The sequence below is a fragment of the Hippichthys cyanospilos genome, chromosome 2 (assembly GCF_059441005.1).
Source record: "Hippichthys cyanospilos isolate Australia breed blue-spotted pipefish chromosome 2, RoL_Hcya_1.0, whole genome shotgun sequence".
Lineage (NCBI taxonomy): Eukaryota > Metazoa > Chordata > Actinopteri > Syngnathiformes > Syngnathidae > Hippichthys > Hippichthys cyanospilos.
Window position 1 is genome coordinate 15,820,537 of NC_142370.1, and position 20,016 is coordinate 15,840,552.

At 41.3% G+C, this 20,016-nt stretch overlaps 1 protein-coding gene across 3 annotated transcripts in view; it reads right to left on the bottom strand.

Moving 5' to 3' along the window:
* The window catches only part of LOC148427558 (forkhead box protein J3-like), a 68,652-nt gene that overhangs the window by 13,923 nt on the left and 34,713 nt on the right, over positions 1-20,016 (bottom strand). For 2 of the 3 annotated variants that reach the window (XM_088408813.1, XM_088408812.1), the window contains exons 3-5: positions 18,096-18,170; positions 17,073-17,156; positions 5,866-5,967 (exon numbers count right to left, since the gene is read on the bottom strand). In XM_088408813.1, the coding sequence (XP_088264939.1) occupies positions 5,866-5,967; positions 17,073-17,156; positions 18,096-18,170 (261 nt within the window). The remainder of the gene's footprint in view (positions 1-5,865; positions 5,968-17,072; positions 17,157-18,095; positions 18,171-20,016) is intronic. The other variant, XM_088408814.1, reaches the window with a different exon arrangement.

A 20,016-nucleotide genomic window follows, 5' to 3' on the forward strand; every position in this document is an offset into this window, starting at 1 on the left:
CATGTGCACAGTAGAGATACAATGAAACTGTACAATGAAATTCTTACTTTACCGTCCACATGAACGTCATAAAATAAATACTAAGACAAAGAGCAAGGTATAAAGAACAAAAAAGTAATAGGAGCGCTGGTATTAACCGTAAATATGTAGATTATGTACGGATACTGAAGGATTGGAGATGCATGAAACCTTATATTTTACAGGCATTTATTCCAACCATGTACAAAGTTCTCGTTTAAACAAAAAAAGTCATTGTTTAAAAAAGTTCTCGTTTGAAAAAAGTTTTTGAACTTGAAAAGCATTCATACGTTACATATTTAACACAAATATAACTGCAGTTCATGTTTGCTTAAACCTCAAATTATTAAACCTTATACAGCAACTGTACTGCTATGCCTTCTCTTTCCATGGATTGGCTGTGTGTAGTCGGGATCACGGTGACCCGCAGTTGCCCTACGAGTAGGGTGCTCGGATGGCTAACTACAGTGAAGCAAGTAACTGATCAAACATGATTAAAAAGCAGAGTTTACACTTCAACTTTTTAAAAAAAAAATATTACAAAAGGTAAGAGGATCCCATCGCTTTCTTTATGCCTCTTGTCCAGCCGCTTGTGTGTGATTGACCTGTTCTGACCTGACTGGCCAGTCAATCTGTCAGTCAGGTCAAGCGGTATTCCCACAAGACGCGGGCACCAATGAGGTATGGATTTCAACTTCTGAGCGGGAGTGGGTTAAAACTCCTGCACTCATTGGTCGATTGTTGCGGTGGGAGCCAATCACATGTCTTGTAGGAGCACCTGTTTCTTCTAGTAGTATCTCATGATCTTATTGATAAATTACCTGGCCAGTCAGGTGAGAACAGTACAACTGTTTTTTTTGGGGGTTTTTTTCTATTGTTTTTTTTTGTCATTGCATAGGAAGTTCTCTGAGTCACAAGTGGTTAAAAAAGATCGTGAAAGAGTAATGAAAGCTTTGGGATCCTCTGACATTTTGTAATGAATTTGATTTTCAAGTGTAATCTCTGCTTTTGAATCATGTTTGGTCAGCTACTTGCTTCACTCCAGTTAGTTGGCTGAACGCCTACTTGTTGGCCAACTGTGGCTCATCGTGATCCCGACTACATACAGCCGAGACATGAAAACGAGAAGGATTAAAAATACTACAGTAACTGTATAAGGTTTCATAATTTAAGATTGAAGTAAATATGTGTACTGCAGAAGTTCAACGTCCAAGGAGTGCCCGTGGCGTGTGCATTTAAATTTAACGTGTCTGTCTGGCATGTGGGAACCTTCAGTTGCACTGAGGGCGTGATAGGGGCGGCGCGAAGTAGCGAGGAATCACTGTACTTGTGTAATCCAGAATTGTATTCCTGCTTGCGTCAAGGTCACAGCCAAGGGATGTGTAGAGCACATCGTTAGGAAAGAATGGAGGTGCCTTATCAGAGAAGTTTAGCCTTCGGGCAAGTTGGCGAATCGTTGATATTTTTGCTAAATATCCACAAACAAGCGTTGTTGAAAACGGCTGAGAAGTGAAAAAAGGAGGCAGGCGAAGGTTCTTGGCTATGTTAGCAGGATGTATCACCAAGGAGGGGATCATGATAATGTGCATGATTGGTTAGGTACAACTATTTACAAGTGGTGTGCAAAAGGAGCAGTATAAATAGCGCAAAAATTCAGAAATGAGGTACAGGGTCTGTATGAGTGATATAATCAGCTGTATTGTGCTATTAGCGGTTGTTGAGGAGTAGAAGGTGGTAGAAGGGAAGAAGGAAGTCTACTAGCTCTGCATTTTACAGTCCTGGACCTCCAGACTGATGGGAGCAGAGTGAACAGTCCAAGTTTGGGGTGGGTGGGGTCCCGGGTGATGGTGGCATCTCTCCTGCGGACTCTGAGTTAGTAGAAGCTCTGCAGGGAGGAAAGTGTCGATTTGGCAAATTTGGCCACCGTCTTCACTCCAGTCTTCGCAGGCGTTTACGTTGGACTCGACAATGCAGCTGTAGAAGCGGCTGAGGACACTTGGTGACGTAACAAACATCCCCAGGTGCTGCTGAGCCTTCTTCACCAGCTGTGTGGTGTTTAATCCAGGTGAGGTCCTCCCTGATGTGAACTCCCGGGTATTTAAAAACTGTCCACCCCCTCCAATTGCCGACCTTGGATGAGCAGTGGCTGATGAGTCCTCCTCTCCTTCCTCAAGTCCACTATCATCTCTTTGGTATTTTCTGTGTTGAAGGTGAGGTTGTTGTCATCACACCACGCTACCAGTGTGGCTACCTCCATCCTGTAAGCTGCTTCATCACGGCGGTGTCCTCTGCGAACTTCAGGATGATGTCCTCGTGGCTGGCCACACAGTCGTGGGTAAACAAACCAATAGGCGAGGTTGACTTGTATTTTGTGAAATACGGTACCTTTTTTTTCTGCCTTACTAATTTGCTGATGGTTACAGTCTGATCATGCAGAGAATCTCAGGTGCAGGGTTCATTTAAAAATTGTGTATTTAAACGGGGCTTAGAGAGAGAGTGGTCTTGTACTGCCAAAATGCGCACCCGATTCTACATTGAGTCGATTGTACAACATAAGCTAAGCTCTTCCTCTTTTAAGTTTTGTACTGGCAGTTCAGTGGAATAGTGGTTAGCACGTCCGCCTCACAGTGCAGGGACCCAAGTTTAAATTCACCTTGCTCCGGCCTTCCTGTGGGGAGGTTGCATGTGTTCCCCGGGCACTCCGGCTTCCTCTCACACCAAGCGCACCCTTGTGAGAATAAGCGGCTCTAAAAAAACGAATGGATGGATGGATGAAGTTTTGTACTTTCAATCATGTATAGCACTCTAAGTTACCTTGTGCATGATACACAGTGTTGGGAAAGTTCATTTGGTACATGCACTAATTCAATGTTCAGTACAAAAAAAATTAAAATGAAGTAGCTCATGTAATATTTCATTACTGATATTTTAATAAGGCGTGGTGGAAGGCTGGTAACCATGTCTGCCTCACAGTTTAGCGGTCCCGGGTTGAATTCCATCTCACCATGGCCTTCCTATGTGGAGTTTGCATGTTCTTTCCATGCTCGCGTAGGTCTTCTCCAGGCACTCCGGTCTTCTCCCACATTCCAAAAACAAGCATGGTAGGTTTATTGGACACACCAAATTGCCCTTAGGTGTGATTGTGAGTGCGAATTGTCTTTGTGTACCCTGCGATTGGCTAGCAACCAGTCCAGGGTGTCCCCGTTCTACTGCCGGAAGACATCTGAGATAGGCACTGGCAAACCAGCGACCCTAATGAGGATAAAAAAAATGGATGGACGGATGACTGATATGTTTAAGATCGACAGTTGGATCAGTGCAGTGTCTGATGTGCTGCAGAGTCTGTACTAGTCTGTCGTGGTGAGGAAAGGGCTAAGCCAAAAGGCGAAGTATTCTATTAACGGTCAGTCTACATTCCCGCCCTCACCCATGGTCACAAGTTGTGGATCGCGACCGAAAAAAAAAGATCACGGATACCACCGGCTGAAATGAGTTTCCTCCACACGAGGTCTGGGCTCACCCTTAGAAATAGGGCGAAGAACTCGTTCATCCGGGAGGGGCACAGTGTCGAGTCACTGCTCCTCCGCATTGAGAGGAGCCAGTTAGCATTTCTGTTTTATGTGATGACGACTGATTGGAAAGCTTTTAAAAATCATGCCTCTGGATTGTGTTGAATCCCAAAATCATGTCGAGTTGCTTTGTTAGAGTTGTGAAGCGTCAACTGTACCTTCAGGCAACATTTAATTGTTCAGACAAATGTGAGACAAAGCCTGTGTGAGTGAGACAAGTACATCAAAGTCTGTTGCAGTGTCTACTCCGTCAAGTATTTTGAAGTATGGGCCTTGTCGCAGCGAGACTGTACAGTCAAATGATTTATTTGCAGTTTGAATATGAACAGAATCCCATCCATCCATTCAATGTCTATTTTGCTCATGCTTTTCAAAGTCACATGAGGGACTGGAGCCTTATGGAGAAAGTTGGAGTCCGCCCTAGATTGTGATGAAGGATACTTTGACTGAGGCATTGACTGATATTTGCAGCAAAGTTGTTAAGAAATTGCCTTTCGACGCGCTTAAATGCAAATGCCAATTGATGAATGTGTGACGCATTTGTGGCCACCTGTCTGCCTGGATGAGGGAAAGCAACAGTGACATGGGCATCATCTGTCCAATCGCTAGATAAGTGTCTTGGCAAGGTCCGTCAGTGGCTATGACATGCTGTCCTTGAAGATCAATGTGAACTGGCAGCTGTGTGACATACTGAACAGTTCACACCTTGTGCTTAACATCAAGTCAAGTTTCATCACTGACTTGGCCAGGTATCAACTAAAATAATGTTTATTCAGTGAGGTATAGCTGAGGAAAAAAAGTCAACCAGGTGGGGCAAGTCTATTTCAAAAATAGGTTGACGAAATAATCTACCTCAAAGCTCAAATGGAACTATGCTTGTGTCATAGTTTCCCACACTTCTCTTGCAGACATGTGCAGTGTTGCCATGGAGGCAAGGGAGAAAGACTCCTCAAAAAGCAGGGGATATCACAAGTTTGGGATAATTTACAATTTAAAAAATAAAGTCATGTTCAGTCATGAGAGACACAACAGTACTTCGATTAAAAAAAAAAAGTATGCAAAGACAGTTTTGGTACACCACTGAATGGCCGAATGGCTGATGCTATTTGTATGCTTAAAACCAATTACTGGTTTAGTAGTTAGCAAGATATCATTAAAGCTAATAATGTAGATGCACATGACAATTCCCAAAATAAAGGAAAAAGACATCCTAAATAGCACTTGGGCTATATTATCAGAGCATATCACCTGTCAGTAAGAATTTCCTGTCAGGCACAAAACTTGCCTAGTCTGCTCATCAAGAGGAAGAACAGGTCTTTTCTTACTATTTTTCTTTCCCACAAAAATATTTAACTTTTTTTTTAATCATCAATAATATTTTTCTTGCTAAACAACAACCCGCATAAAAGATCAAGGTGGGCAACAACAAGTGTTGAATTAATTTGATGACCACTTATGTACTTTACAAGTACAACAACTACCGATAAAAACGTGTCTGACAAATCGAAGCTATTTTACCACACTGAATTTCATGCTGTTGTTTTGCTAAAAAAAATATCTCTAAACATTTGAGAAAAAATAAACAATTTTTTCCCTAAGAAATGAGAAATTATGATTTTCTTTTCCTAAATGAAAAAGCCTGAAAAGGGTGAGTCAACACCTCTGTAGGTGAAGATGGAAAATGTGAAGACCCTCACAAAAAGTCCAAACACATTATATTCTCTGAAAGCTGCTGCTGTTCAGGCACAACATTCACACCCACACATTCACCCAATGCAATGTGAGGAGAGAAAAAGTGAAGATCTATTAAACTGACTGGTCCTTGGTCAATATCCAAGAACTCCAGCCCTTGTACCACTGCGGGACCACTTTTACAAGTATTGGCTAAGGCAACAAATGAATGTGTGTGTCGGTCTTTGTTTCAGGTCGAAAACAGCTGCCAAATGATTGATAAATGTGATCATTGCCAACAATTTTAATGGATATTCTTGTCGCAATTTTGAACATGTTCAAAATCCCCTTGCGACAAGAGCAGTACAGGCGAATGTCTGGTGACCGGCTGGCAAAAGTTTACAACCTTGAACGAATGCTGAAAAGATCAAAAGGGCTACTACTTTTGCAGAAGTTCGCCAACGTACGTACCTATCCCACTGAGGGGCGAATGTTGGGGAAGGCGGCAAATGTGCATTCACTTCAGGGGTCGGTCATGTTTATTTAGTTTGAAAAAATTCAGCAAATGTTTTACAAACTAAAAAAAACCCAAAAGCGGCAATCCTACCTTGTTTGTCACCGAATTGATGGCCAGAGTGGGAGATGCTCCGCCTGACATGATGCAGTCCATTCGCAGGGACTCCGACTCCAAACTGTAAGGGGTTGAAGCCTGTAATGAGACAAGCAGACTGTGGTAACTTGACTCCAAATTCTGCCCATCGGTTCCATTGTGCTGATCAGTTTGGAAAAAAATCCCATTGACATCATTCGTCTTTGGAAAAATGTGTTCTTCAGGTAGAACCATCATAAAGTCCTTATTACACAGGAAATTATTCGCGTAACCTTTCAATATATCATCACCATTCAATTACAAGCAGACATACCATACCAACCAACACTTTATTTCAACCGCTTTAGTAATGACCTATCCTGCTTGACTTACATGGACAGCAGGGCTATTGTAACTTGCAAGAACATCTGGCTTTTGCTATTTTGGATTACAGAGTTTGGTGTCACTTTGAAAATGGTTGAAATCTTTTTTAGTTTTGACTGGAAAAAAATGATTTCCCTTTCGACTTTGCCTTTTCTCTGCCCGACAAATAAATCTTGCGAAATTTAAAAAAATGCATCAATCTTCATTTCGATGCGCGCTTCCTGAATCAAGTCTGTACACACGGAGATAGATGGACAAGAACAGTAGTTCTCAAAAGGGTTTTGTGAAGGAACTTCGGGGGTATCCATGAGATTGAAACAGGTTTTCAATGGGTCCATTAGAAAATTTAATTTCATGGTTTTTAATGTTGTGAAAGGAACAGTGCCGTTTTTATTTCATATCAAGAGCAAGTTATTTAGAACATGAAGCAACTTATCATTTACTTAATCATGTTACAGTGATTAATTTTAACATTTTCGTATGCCTTCATTCTTGTTTTATATGGTTGCACAGTCATTAGTGATGCAATTCACCAGAAGACAATTCAAGAATAAAACAAATACAGTGGGCCCCCGGGTTACGAACTTAATCCGTTCAGCGGCTACGCTCGTATCTCGAATTGCTCGTATAGCGGGCAATCCAAACCCATGTTAATTCGTGAGTGCGTGCAACGCGCGCAGAAGCCTTAGGTAAAATCATCACGCTGTATACATAAATTAATATTAAGTGACATAATCTACTGTACAGTTGCATTAAATAACAAATACAAAGGATAAATGACTTTTACCTTTGGAAAGACGTGACTTGTGCTGAGATAAGCAGAGATGAGCAGAGATGAATGCTCTAAGTCAATACGGTAAATCGGATATGCTATTGGTCTTACAGTGTCAAAGTAACTTTTTCAGTCAGGGTTTTCTCTACTTCCTTCCATCCCAACCAGCTGTGCCATCAAGCTAGATAAAGGCGTTCGGCCAATAGCATATCGGCACTTCTGTGATTGACGTGTGACACCGGCCAATAGCATCTCCGTGAGTGAGACCGGGTGACCTTAATCGACCAATAGCATATTGGCGTCTCCTTGACTGACTGATAATTATTTGCACTTTTTTTTTAAACGGTTGGAATGTATTGACATCTTATTGATTAAAACACATTTAAATCTGTGACGATTTTTTGTCCTGCAATCGGCACACTTAATTTCATGTCAACTGTTTTTCCCGACGTGAATTGAGCACGGTGGAAGCGGAGAGGTGGTTGTGTGTGTTGCATTTACTAGGCAGCACACTTATGGCTTGTTCGAGCGTCAGTTCACCTTTGGTTACAACTCACAAAATTGCAACAATGACGCTGTCCCAATGCATATCGGGAGATCGCCGACTAACCTGACATGCAATCTTGTCTAGCAACCATTATATGGCGCTGTATCATCACCCGTAATAGGGTGCAGAGATTAACCTCTTGAGTTAATACGGCAACGCATATAGGCTATTGGTCTTACAGTGTTACAGTAACTCTTTCAGTCATGGTGCAAATCACGGAGATACTAAAACATCATCCTCTTATTTCTTCCTTTACCGCTGCTAGTAATTTTAGAAGCTATGTCTAACAGATAAAGTTTGCAAAGTCTTCAAAACATTCCGTTTTTCACTCATTTTGTCTACTTCCTTCCATCCTGTCCCATCAAGCAAGATAAAGGCGTTCGGCCAATAGCATATCGGCATTTCTGTGATTGACGTGTGACGCCGGCCAATAGCATCTCCGTGAGTGAGACCGGGTGACCTTAATCGACCAATAGCATATTGGCGTCTCCTTGACTGACTGATAATTATTCGCACTTTTTTTTAAACGGTTGGAATGTATTGACAATTAATTAAAAAAAAAACACACATTTAAACCAATGACAATTCTTTGTCCTGCAATCGGCACATTTAATTTCATGTCAGCTGTTTTTCCCTTTAGCTGTACAAACACTACACTTAAATGGTAATATATTTAGACACCGTGAGTGAGACAGTCAGTGTGAGATTGTAAGACCAATAGCGTTCACGTTACCGCCATAAGTATCTATTAATGATTGTAGATGACGCAACTGCTGAATATATTGACGCAGTTAGGCGAGAACATTTCTACATACTCAATGGCTGGTTTGACGGAATGCTCGCAAGACGAGAGGTTTGCTCGTAAGCGGAGGACAAAATTCTCCCTGATCCACGCTCGTAAGGCGGAATGTTCGCAAATCAGGATGCTCGTAAGCAGGGGGCTGACTGTAGTTACACAAGCTATCTTCTTCTCTATCTTCTTTTACAAAAGCAGACATGGATGCCGCAGAACTTGTTTTTAATTAATTATTAATTCTTATTGTTTTTTTTTTAATTGAAAAATCTTTTACCATAGTTAGGGGGTACTTGGCAGAAAAAAAAGACATTAAGGTAGGTATGTCATCGGAAAAAAAAATTGAGAACTACTGCACTAGAATATAGCAATTCACACAAGGACATGAACCATCCGGGTGAAAGAGCCAGCCCGAGAACTGTGATTGCCCTGGCCAACTTTACATCAAATTGGCTTTATAAATTAAATCTTCTTGCACTTCCTTATGAATGTACTAGGACTGGGCAATTTTATCTAAAAATAAAATCTTTTTTTTTTTCAAAGAAAATACAATTTTTCAATTATTCCCACAAAAAGATAGATGGATAGATGGACGAGAATCCCCCCCCAAAAAAAAAGGTGCTGGAGGGAGTGCTTCGGGCACACACCTCAGGTCTTGCATGCATGTGTTCACATCCACAACGTTGCAACTGCCACTGTCTAACTGCTGGCATTTGTGAAACTACAAAAAAAGAAAAATCCACTTGCGGACAGTTACATTGTGCTTTTCACTGGACTTGCAGTGACCACAAAAATAAGGCCGAAATACAATAATTGCTTTCGTAATTTGGTATTTTGAGACATTTGGGGAACCTTAATTGCCTTCACCAGGAAATTTCCTGTTTCGTTATTTGTAAGTCCATCCTAAGGCTCTCATCATGTATGACGATGGTTCTAACTCATAAAATTGTTTGTACATAAGGGGGTATTTTTCACTGAATTTTGGTCCATCTTTTAGATGGTAGAACTTGAATGTACCACAGCTGATACTGTCTAGTGTGCAGCCTTGAATTGAGTGTTTCTTCCATTTATCCATACATAAAAGCATAACACAATTATGATCTCTGTTAATTAACAATGTGCATAGGAGGGCGAGAGTAAAAATGAGGGAGGAAATGAAATGCGACATCGCTTATGAGAAATGTCTGAATGTTGCAAATTTATGATTACGTAGGGAGCCTCCTGAATCACCAGAATGCCGGGGGCTGCGACTGTGTGAACTATTTGAGGCATGCTTTATTTAAATTGCCGGACACTTAAGCGACCCACAAAGTGGACACATCACACGCACTAAGATGCATCAGGGCAGCCTAATGCATTATTCAAGCGTGGTGAACACATTCACGTGAGTTGATATTTTCGAGTCCTCAGAGAGCTGGAGAAGGGTTAACGGAATTCGAGGCTAAATGGAACTAGCCAATGATCAACGAGGAGCAAATTTGACACCCGAAAAAAAGAAAAAGGCGGATTATATTTTTTTTTGAGCCTGACTCCTTTTAGGGTTCAAGGCTGCTTTCCATGCTGCCTTCCCAAACTGCTTACAGTAAGAGGATTGGTTGGTAACAATGCAATCTTTAATTTATGATAAACTCCCAAAGAAACAGGATGCTGTCTCCCCGGTGGAGGCAGTTACAAAGCAGACAGCGACGGGATGCGGAGGGGAGTGGAAGAAGGGAAGCGAGATAATTGAGTGGTGGCAGACAGGCCCAGAGAGAAGCAAATAAAGAGAGTGATTAAGCTCTGAGAGATGCAGGTAGACTGCCTGTCTACACGTTTAGACAATGCACGCATGCAGCCGCTGTTTAGCCTTGCATCCTGAGGACCTGAAGCCAAGAAACAGCCAGATATTTAGAAGACACCCCCCACCCCCACATCCTGACGCTAACGCTTCACACTTAAAACCCTTCTGCCTCGCCTCAGCCCATGTGACAGCCCGCGGTGTGTCTGCCAGCGGTGTAAGCGAGGCGTAAGAAAAAGGGTCGAAGGGCCCATCCATATAAGACGAGATGACAAGTCTCGGAATTAATTAATGTTTGTAATTTAAAAGAAAAAAAAGATCCCTGGTGAGGAAAATATGTCTAACAGCAGCCTGAGGCCTTGTGTGGTAATTAACTGGAACATAAGACTGGAATACTCTCCCTCCGCTCCCTCATCTCCTTGTTATCGAGTTCCCCTTGCAGCATGACTTTTTCCTCTCCGTCTCATCGTCTAATTCCTCTCTGGATGCTCTCCTTTCGCCCCTTCCCGTCATTTCTCTTGCCTCTTCTGTCTTTTACCTTCAAAAAGCCTGATTGCGTATTTTGTCATTGCGAGCCCGCCTGAAGCCCGAACGCCTCCCGCCGGAGACGCGAGCAGGCAGGTAGGCAGGCCCAGATGCACGCAGACAAACAGACACATAAGCAGACAGACTGAGCAAGAGATAATGATCAAGATTCAGCAACAGAGACGGAGACAAACAATGAAGAGAAAGCACCAGCAGAGCAATGATTAAAGAGTTAGATGATTTTCTTTAATGAAATGAGTGTTTGCGTGTGTGCGTGCGTGCCAGACCACGAAAATTGGGAACATTTTTCAAGTCCCCTTTTAGTCATGCGTTAAATCGTGCAAAATTTGCGTGTGTGAGTGTCTGTGTGCTTCCTCGATTGTATGTGTGTTTGGTAGGTGTGTGTGTGTGTGTTTGGTAGGAAGACATTTATAGTGAAGGTTAACCATACATAACCCCCCCATGCTGAAGGTACATTATCCCGCTTGTTTCAAGGTTACAAGCTGTTCTCGTTTACCAGGATTTTTTTACATTTCAAAAAGAACATCTAGCAGGATGCAAGATATTTTCTTAGAACGTGTTTGTCCGTCACCTTGCGACTTGTCTCACCTCCATGTCTATCTGCCTCTAAAGTCATTGAACAAAATTTCAGTCAATTGCTTATGATGCCACTGTCCTTGCCTCCATAATCAAGGACTACAGCCAGCCTGTGTTGAGTCAGATGGGTTTAACGGGGCATCGCGTCTCCAAATTTCTTCCTTTCACAATACTCAAGCACATCTGCTCAGGTAAACTGAACAGAACAATGTTTTGTATATGATGTACACATTCGTCATCGTCTTGCATCGCTGTTGATGTTTGAACTTATTGTAACTGTTGCTGAAGCGTAATTAGAGTGTGTTTATTTTCTACCATATACAAACATGGAAAAATATACAGTATATGAACATTTGTATTGTTTAGATTAAAATTTTAAATTCTAAATTTTTTTAAATGCAGATCTATGTTTATAGCTAAAGCTTACTTATTGGTTGTAGTAGATGGAGCGATGTGGCAGGATTTAAAAAATATGCCGTAATACAGGCATAGTCTACACAAGACGTGGTTATTGCGAACCATACATGTATGCGTTTTGTGCTGTCTTCAAAAAGTGCCTGTTTTTTTTTTTTGCTCATGAACAACCAAAGTGGAGATTTGTTTTACGTTTTAAGTTTTACGTCATCACACATTAACGACACACATACCTCAAGCAAGGAGGTCTCGCCTTAGTTTATTGCAAGTATACTGCTCACCTGCTCTGCGTCTGACACAAAATCACATAACCACAATGGTTAGGTGTCCACTGTTAGGCTTCTTCTCTCTTAGTTTTTTCTTTCTATGCTTATTTACTTGCATTGTAGACTTTGCTAGTTTATTGCAAGATGTAGCGCTAGCTGTTATTGTAAGTAGCAATTTTTGAATACAATTGTGAAAAAATCATTTCTACTGCCGTCTACTGGCTTGGCATGCTTGTAAACTTACGGGTTTGTGTCTGGAATCAATTTGTTTACACAAGCAAAGCTATATGGAGGGATATTTTTTGAAAATGAACAGGGAAGGGTTATGAAGATTTGGGTAGTTTTTGGAAAGGCCATCTCAACCTGATTAGAACTAAGAAAATACATTGAAAAACAGATCAAACATTCTGAAGAAACTTGGGGGGCTTGGTATTGGTAGACATCAGTTAGGAATGAATTCTGTTTTTGCAGTTGTCATGATTATCATAGGTTTCTTAACAATGTGTTCTTAAATGCACTATGAACACGTAGTTCAAGCATACAAAGTTAAAATATAACAATTACTTTTTTTTTTAAACATTATTCTTGAATGTTTTCTTAATAATTGTTTTGGATTCATGTGTGACAAGAGTTGAGAAGTTGAACCAATGCTCTTAAATCTCACCTATTTAAGTCTTTGTTGACAAGGGTAGCAAAATTTAAACTCAGTACTGTGAGCACACTCAAAGGGCAACAGAGCGGAAAACTCGAGAGAGTATTCAGAGAGGCGCCCCATCACTGAAGACAATTATGCAATGAGGACTCGCAGTGCGGGCGCCTCCGTGAAATAGTGGTTAACGCGTCTGCCTCATTGTTCAGGGTCTCGAGTTCAATTCCAGCCGTCTCTGGCCTCCCTGTGTGGAGTCTGCATGCTCTCCCCGAGCCTTCTCTCCAGGCACTCTGGCTTCCTCCCACATTCAAAACTCATGCATGGCAGGTGAACAGGACGTACTAAATTGTCCTTGGGTATGATTGGGGGCGTGAATGGTTGTTTCGTCCTGTGCCTTGCAATTGGCTGGCAACCAATTCAGGGTGTCAGCTGGGATAGGCACCAGCAGGCTTGCGACCCTTGTGAGGATAAGCGACTTCAGAAAATGGATACAGCAGATGGATGGACTTGCAATACTTTCTTCAGGCCAATGTAAGTTTAATTTCTGGATCGCTCTTTACCACAGACGCCTTGCACAGAGCAGAGTGTGTGAAGCCTCGTGTCATATGCTTTACAACCAGCGCAACTATTCATGTCTAGTGGCAGCGCATGTTGAAAAGACTGTTCATCGACAGCGTCTTCCAGCCCACAACCACTAATGCACTTCAAGCAACCCCGGGCCCAATTAATGCAGTCAGTGGATAGCTATACACAATCTTATGCCCACCAAAAATGGCTCATTATCTTGGGAGGCATTGAACGATAGCACCAAAAAACATGAACAAAAGACTGCATATAGGCCATCAAATACTACATTGGCCATTTAAAACAACTGCAAAACTTGAATTGGGACATAGCAAATGTTTGGACTGTCCTGCAAGTAAACAACAAAGATGGCTGATTCCGATAAATTGCCTGTCGTTCTGGTTCATCACAACACATTTTGACCTCCAGCAAACCTCAGTTTCCTTAACTTATGGAAATAAAGGAATATCTTGACTTGTAAGAATTTCATACTTTTCACAGAAAAATGTCAAACTGGGAGATAAAGGCATATCTAAACGTAGTCAGTACAAATCAAGTGTTTCATGAGGGTACAGTGAACCCCCGGGTTACAACGTCCCTAAATTACATTTTTTTTTTTCACCTTACAAAGTATAATACTAAGCTTTTTCGTCTCCCTGTTATGGCATTTTTGATGCATTAAGAAGAATGACGAATATATGTTGCTGCAAACGTCACTAAGATGCTGGTCTGCTATTGGTCGGCGTCACAGTGTCACTAAGATGCCCATATGCTGAAGACTTGATCTCGTGTAAGCGCTTACGATATTTATTGTGTATTTTAGTGCTTATATCAAACTTCAATTAGTTAGCCATGGGTCCCAAGATTGCTAGTGATGTTAAAGAGAGAAGTGAGAAGATGAATACTTTGGAAACCAATCTTGAGATAATCAAGAAATACAAAGAAGGCACGCGCATCATTAGCCTTGCTAGGGAACATGGCCGTAACTAGCTCAAGTCATGTCACTCCAAAGGTAAATAAAATTTCGATGTTCTCATACATTTTTTTTATTTATGATGCTATTATAGCTAATTATATACATGTATATGATATCTAAGTAGTGCTTACTATACGATATAGTTACCAATTTTTAATATGTATATAAAGTTTTGATGTTTTCACTTGGGGTTTTGCACGCATTAACTAATTAACATAAGTTTCTATCGGTTGGCCATATTACGATTTCGCCTTACGATCCCAACGGATTAATTTTGTATGGCGGGGGTCCACTGTATTTTGAATAATAAATAAAGAAAGATAAATATGTGTTCATAATCTTGTAAACAATGTTTTTCCATTCAAGCTCAGTGTCTCCATGGCAGTCGCCTGTGGAGTGACATCTGCTCGAAGCGAGGCTGTGAGAGCACTTTTCCGAAGCGGAAATTGGAAAAGTTTGAATTTCGACCTTCCTCGTATGCATCATAACAATTACCCGGCCTCGTGAGAACTGAATCAACCAGTAATCATATTACGTTGCCACTGTTACTTGCTATTTCCCCCCCCCTGAAAACCATTATCAGAATGTGTTTTTTGTTTTTTCGGCAGGAGACCTGTACTGACTAATAAGAGCCTCTCAAAGAACACATTTCAATGTTTGCTCGAATATTTACATTACAGTGACTTAAGCAACATAAGAGGTCAACCGATGGCTTCACTTGTCGCCACGGCGATTAAGCAACATTGTTAGAATTTTAACTCATGGAAGCCATTTTTTCATCTAACATTAAAGTAAAACCGTTGATGTTGCGAAAGTTTCAGTCAAAGCTGTGTGTTTACATGTGTGTATTTTCTGAGACGGAGACCTGTGATCACGTTGATGCGCAGCTCATGTTTTATGTTACAAAGCAGCTCAGAGCAGCTCATGTTGGAGTCTGTAATTGTTCCGGCACTGGGCCCCACTTTGGAGTACTTTGACAGTACAGTACTTTCAAAAGGACTTTTAAACATTTGAACAACCTCTCAGATTCTGAACTGAGTGCATACTATACTACTACTTAGTCTTGGGCTTATGCAACCCCCCCCCCCCGTACATTGACGTACATTTTTTGACTGAATCGACTTACACAAAAGAGAGATAATCGGTGAAGAACAGTAATACCTAAGAAGCCTTTATACACCTAAAAGGTGGAACGGCAAAAACTTGATCAGAGAGGGAATTGCCTGACATCGACACTTTATCATCAGCACATCACAGCGCTGTGAAGATGGCTGAAAACGAAGACCAATTTTACATGTGGTTAGTTGCACAAAAACAAATTCACTCTTTTGATGCACTGCAGAGTGAGCTAATTATTATTTTAAAATATTCATCCAATATGCAGTGAAAAGAGTGGCAGCAAGAATGGAGAGCTGAATCTGTTTTCTTCTGTTTTGTTTGTGTTCACATTCACAAGTTCACAACTCAACCAGCCACAGTCTGCTGGGTTGATGCAGGGTTATATGTATTTATAGCCACGGCTGCTGTCAATCACCTTCCACAAAACACATTTTCATTCCCCCTTGCATCTACTCAGACGCTTGTACCTGCTGTTTTCTGCGGCGTCTTGAATAGGGAACAAGTCTACCAACCTGCAATTAGCTCACACTTACATCTGGGTCAACCCTGCTTGATCTAAAAAAAAAAAAATAACATGCAGCAGAAATTAGGTGCACATTTGAGATGTCACACTTGCTTGAAAATGTGCAATTTAGTCATGAACAGGATAGTTCCACAACCTTCTAACTAGATGAACGATCTGAAGGGATTCTATCTAATAGCAAGAATCAGATTTTACAAGAGTGAGTGGTAGCAATATAAAAATTGCAACTACTGAACCTATTATGTTCATTAGTTGGGCTGCATTATGTATAGGCATACAATGACACGGTTTGACAGGAGTCTGACAACAGTATAAACTACAAACACACTGTTAAACATATTATTGAACAAATAGTTCTTGAACCGTGCCAATCAAAAAGGAGCATTAATACCTTCTATAAAGATAGAATTGTTTGTAGGTTCAAGGTGGGGATGTCAATGTCACTCAAACAAATGATCCATTCATCCATTTTTTTTCTAGCCGCTTATCCTCACTAGGGTCGCTGGCGTGCTGGTAGCTATACCAGTTGTCTACAGGCAGTAAGAAGGGGACACAATGAACCGGTTGCCAGCCAATAGCAAGGAACACAGAGACAAACAACCAGTGACACTCCCAAACACACCTAAGGGCAAGTTTAGAGTGTCCAATACATCTACCAAGCATATTTTTGGGTTTTGTGAGAGGAAGCCGAGAGCCCAGAGGGAACCCAAACAGGCACGAGGAGGAGATGCTAACCCCACACAGGAAGGCTGGAGCTGGAATTGAACCCGGGATTTCTGAAACTTGAAGTGGATGCGCTAACCAGTCTTCCACTTATCCGCCCAAAGCAAAGCAAAGCAATTACAGCTCTTCTGTGAATATAACATCAAAGGGGCAGTACATTGCTTTAGCCATTTTGGGCAGTGGACAGTTAATATTTTGTCTTTCATGAATCCAATGCCTAAATCGTTTTTTTGTGTAAGACTAATGCTTTTAATAACACATTTTGCCAGTCGGAAAATGACATTGCATGCGATCAAGCCTAAGGGAACAACCCTTCAGGGCTGAACTTACGAAAGTCACATGATCAAACCCAGAAAACAGGTGAGCCCTGAGCCTTAAGTGAAACAAAGTACAAAAAACATCTATCCCATCTGTTTTGGTATACTGTACAGTATGGAAGGCTTGAATTCATTTTTTGTCATAAACTAACGTTATGTATCCTAATATGATCTTGAGCTTTGGACTGACTTGGTTAACAGGTGCATATATGATGCTGATCACCATGGTACCAATACAAGCTCTTGCATTAACAAAAGAGAATTGAAAGCACAACTTACCCTTTCCCCAGAGCGCGGCCTCTTTTTTGGCCTGCTGGGCGCAGCATCATCTTTAGGGTTGGTGTCTATGGCCCAGTAAGAACCCTGTGGAAAGTCGATGGCAGCAATGCAATTTATATAAAAGGAGAATGAGTTGAATGTGTCTTTATGCACTAGAAAGACAGGAAGTAAAAAAAAAAATAAATAAATAAAAAGAGTATTCAAAAGCTGTGCTGTAAGTCATATTTTTTTCTTGCATGCTCGGAGAGAGCGGTGCGCCATGTACTTGCACATCCGCAATCAAGTTCTTCTGCTTTTCCATCAGCGCCGGTTCCTTCATAAACAACGCACAAGCACGGCAACGTCTCCCAAATAAACAACGAGAGCGAGCAGTAAATCAATTTGCTCCTTGATTTCCTCCCGGTATCTCTTTTTCATTTTGTTTCCTTGAGTCCCAAAGAGGTCCATAGCAGCAGACACGGAATTTCAGGAGGTTGATCCAGGCCGCGTGCGCGCACACACACACACACGCACACATTCATGTACACGCACAGGCACTCACGCACACACACATTAATGTACACGCACAGTCACACACACATCCCCCCCTGTACTCCCTCATCTATCTCCTCCCACTGTCTCTCAGTCCCACATCACTGAACAGTACACAGCCAATTAACGTAAGCGCATGCATGATTTCACTTCTCGCATCCCTCAATGGCTTCAAACAGCCCACGTTACATTCGAGTTCTCTCCCACCATGTTGCGATATCGACCACTTCGATCCGAGGTTTGAATTAAGGTGCCGGTCAGGTCCGAGCCGGGCTAATCAAGGGGGAGCCGCTTGCTTTGTGTCTTCGCAGACCTCCGCTCGAGCTCAAGGATTCCCTCTGAATTATTTAAACCTTCTTCCTACTTAATTCATTTTTCAATGGCCCCAAATCCCAGCAGCATGGGGCATCCCCCCTGACGAGTGCACAAATGTGGCACGAGGATGACTAAACACGTATAAATTGATGGCAGCCATGCTGCAGATTGACTTACTTTGCCAGGGTCGTCTTTGGAGCGAGGCACTTTCAGAAAACACTTGTTCAAGGACAGGTTATGTCGTATTGAATTCTGCAAAGAGAGGGGGAAAGGAATGCTGTGAAAAGGACCCACCCAACAGAAAAGGAAAAAAGTTTTTATCATGAACACAACAAATACTCCATTTGCACTTGCTGAAAGCGTTAGGTAGCTACATTCACTTTGTCTGCTGCCTTTGGACAAATGTAAACAGTTTGTATGGCTTCAAATGGGTCACCAATTCTCTCTAAGCCTCTCTGTGAGGGCGTAGAAGCGATTTTCCATGTTACTCAGCAGGCTAGTCAATATCGTCAATCTCAACAGACGATTACATTTTGGGACGAGACCACTTGACCAAAATTGAGGCAAGATGTCTCCTACAATGAGTCATCACTGGCTTTTGTGTGTGGTCCTCCCACACAGCCAGCCAGGCATCAGTGAGGTTAGAAGACGATAGCAAGAATCATGGTTTACAGTTTGAAAAACACATTTAATGTGCCTCTAGCATATCTTGGGATGTGAGTAATGAATAAGGCTTATCATTCTCAAGGTCATTGGTGAGACAGGTTGCACCAGAGCTGTCAACCCAGGAAAATTCACTTCAAAAGATTTTTTCTGAATTTTCATCATTTTAAAAATCACGCCAAGTGGGACTGAGGACATTTTATTGCAGTATACATTCCTGTGATAATATATACATTATTAGTATACTGTAGTAGCATGCACAGCTGTAACTGCGTACAAGCCTCACAAAATTCAAGGCATTGCAATGTCATAAATATTTTAAAAAATAACTCAAAACATGATATTCCTGGTTTTACGTTGACATTTTTACCAATGAACATTGCCATATTGGAAGTAAACTATACAACTACTTAAAAAATGTACAGAGATTCAAATTATTTTAATTTAGCGCAAGCACTTGACAAAATAAAACTGGGTAAACTCAGCCAACATTTTTTCAGTGTATGGCATCTGTTTGTCATTAGCATCTAATAAAGATTTTGGGCAAGAAGCGGGGTACATCTAAGACTGGTCAACAGTCAATTTCGGGCACATTGAGACTGACTACCATTCACACACGTTCTCGCTTTCTACGTTAACAAGTACGCTTTGAAATGTGGTGCAAAATCAGGACCTCGTGGCTATGATGCAGACATGCTAATCGCAACTTCAGTGTGAAATACTTAAACCAGGGGTGTCTAAACTACGGCCCCGGGGCCATTTGGATGGACAAAAATGGACAAGGCTAAGTAAAAAAAGAAAAGGGAGGTTGTGAAACAAGCAGATGCCAATAGTACTAATAAATTGGTTTATTTACTAATGAGATTTGTGCAAAGATCAACTATTTACAAAACATATTATTCAAAATAACATGGTGAATAAAGATCATTTGGTTTTAAAAGAAAAATGTGTTTTTGTGTCAGGATCCAATTCATGTAACTGTTTGAAAAATGGTCCGCTGACGACAAATTTGTTATTGTTCTAGTTTTTGATGTGGAAATGTGATTGTGTTTCATTTCAGTGGTAGATCTAAAAATTGAGGAAATGGAAGACCATTGACCACCCAAAAATTCCAAAATATTTTGCCACATACCCTTGAAAGCTGTTCTATAGTGGTTTAAAAACTTAAAAGTAAAAATATAAACAATGTGTAACTCCTTCCTTGACTGAGTAAAGTGTGTTTAATAAACTGGAGATGAACATTTTGCATTTTTTTGCTGGTCGTTTTTTTGTCAGTGCTCCGTGCCCCTCGCCTTCCGTCACCATGAGCAGCGAAAAATTGTAATCGTTGGTCTGGTCCTGTGTCACCCAATCATCGGTCTGTCACTCACCCCCATCATCCCCCAACGACCCCCTGAAAAATTGAACTTCCGTCATTGTACTAAAAAAATTAAAA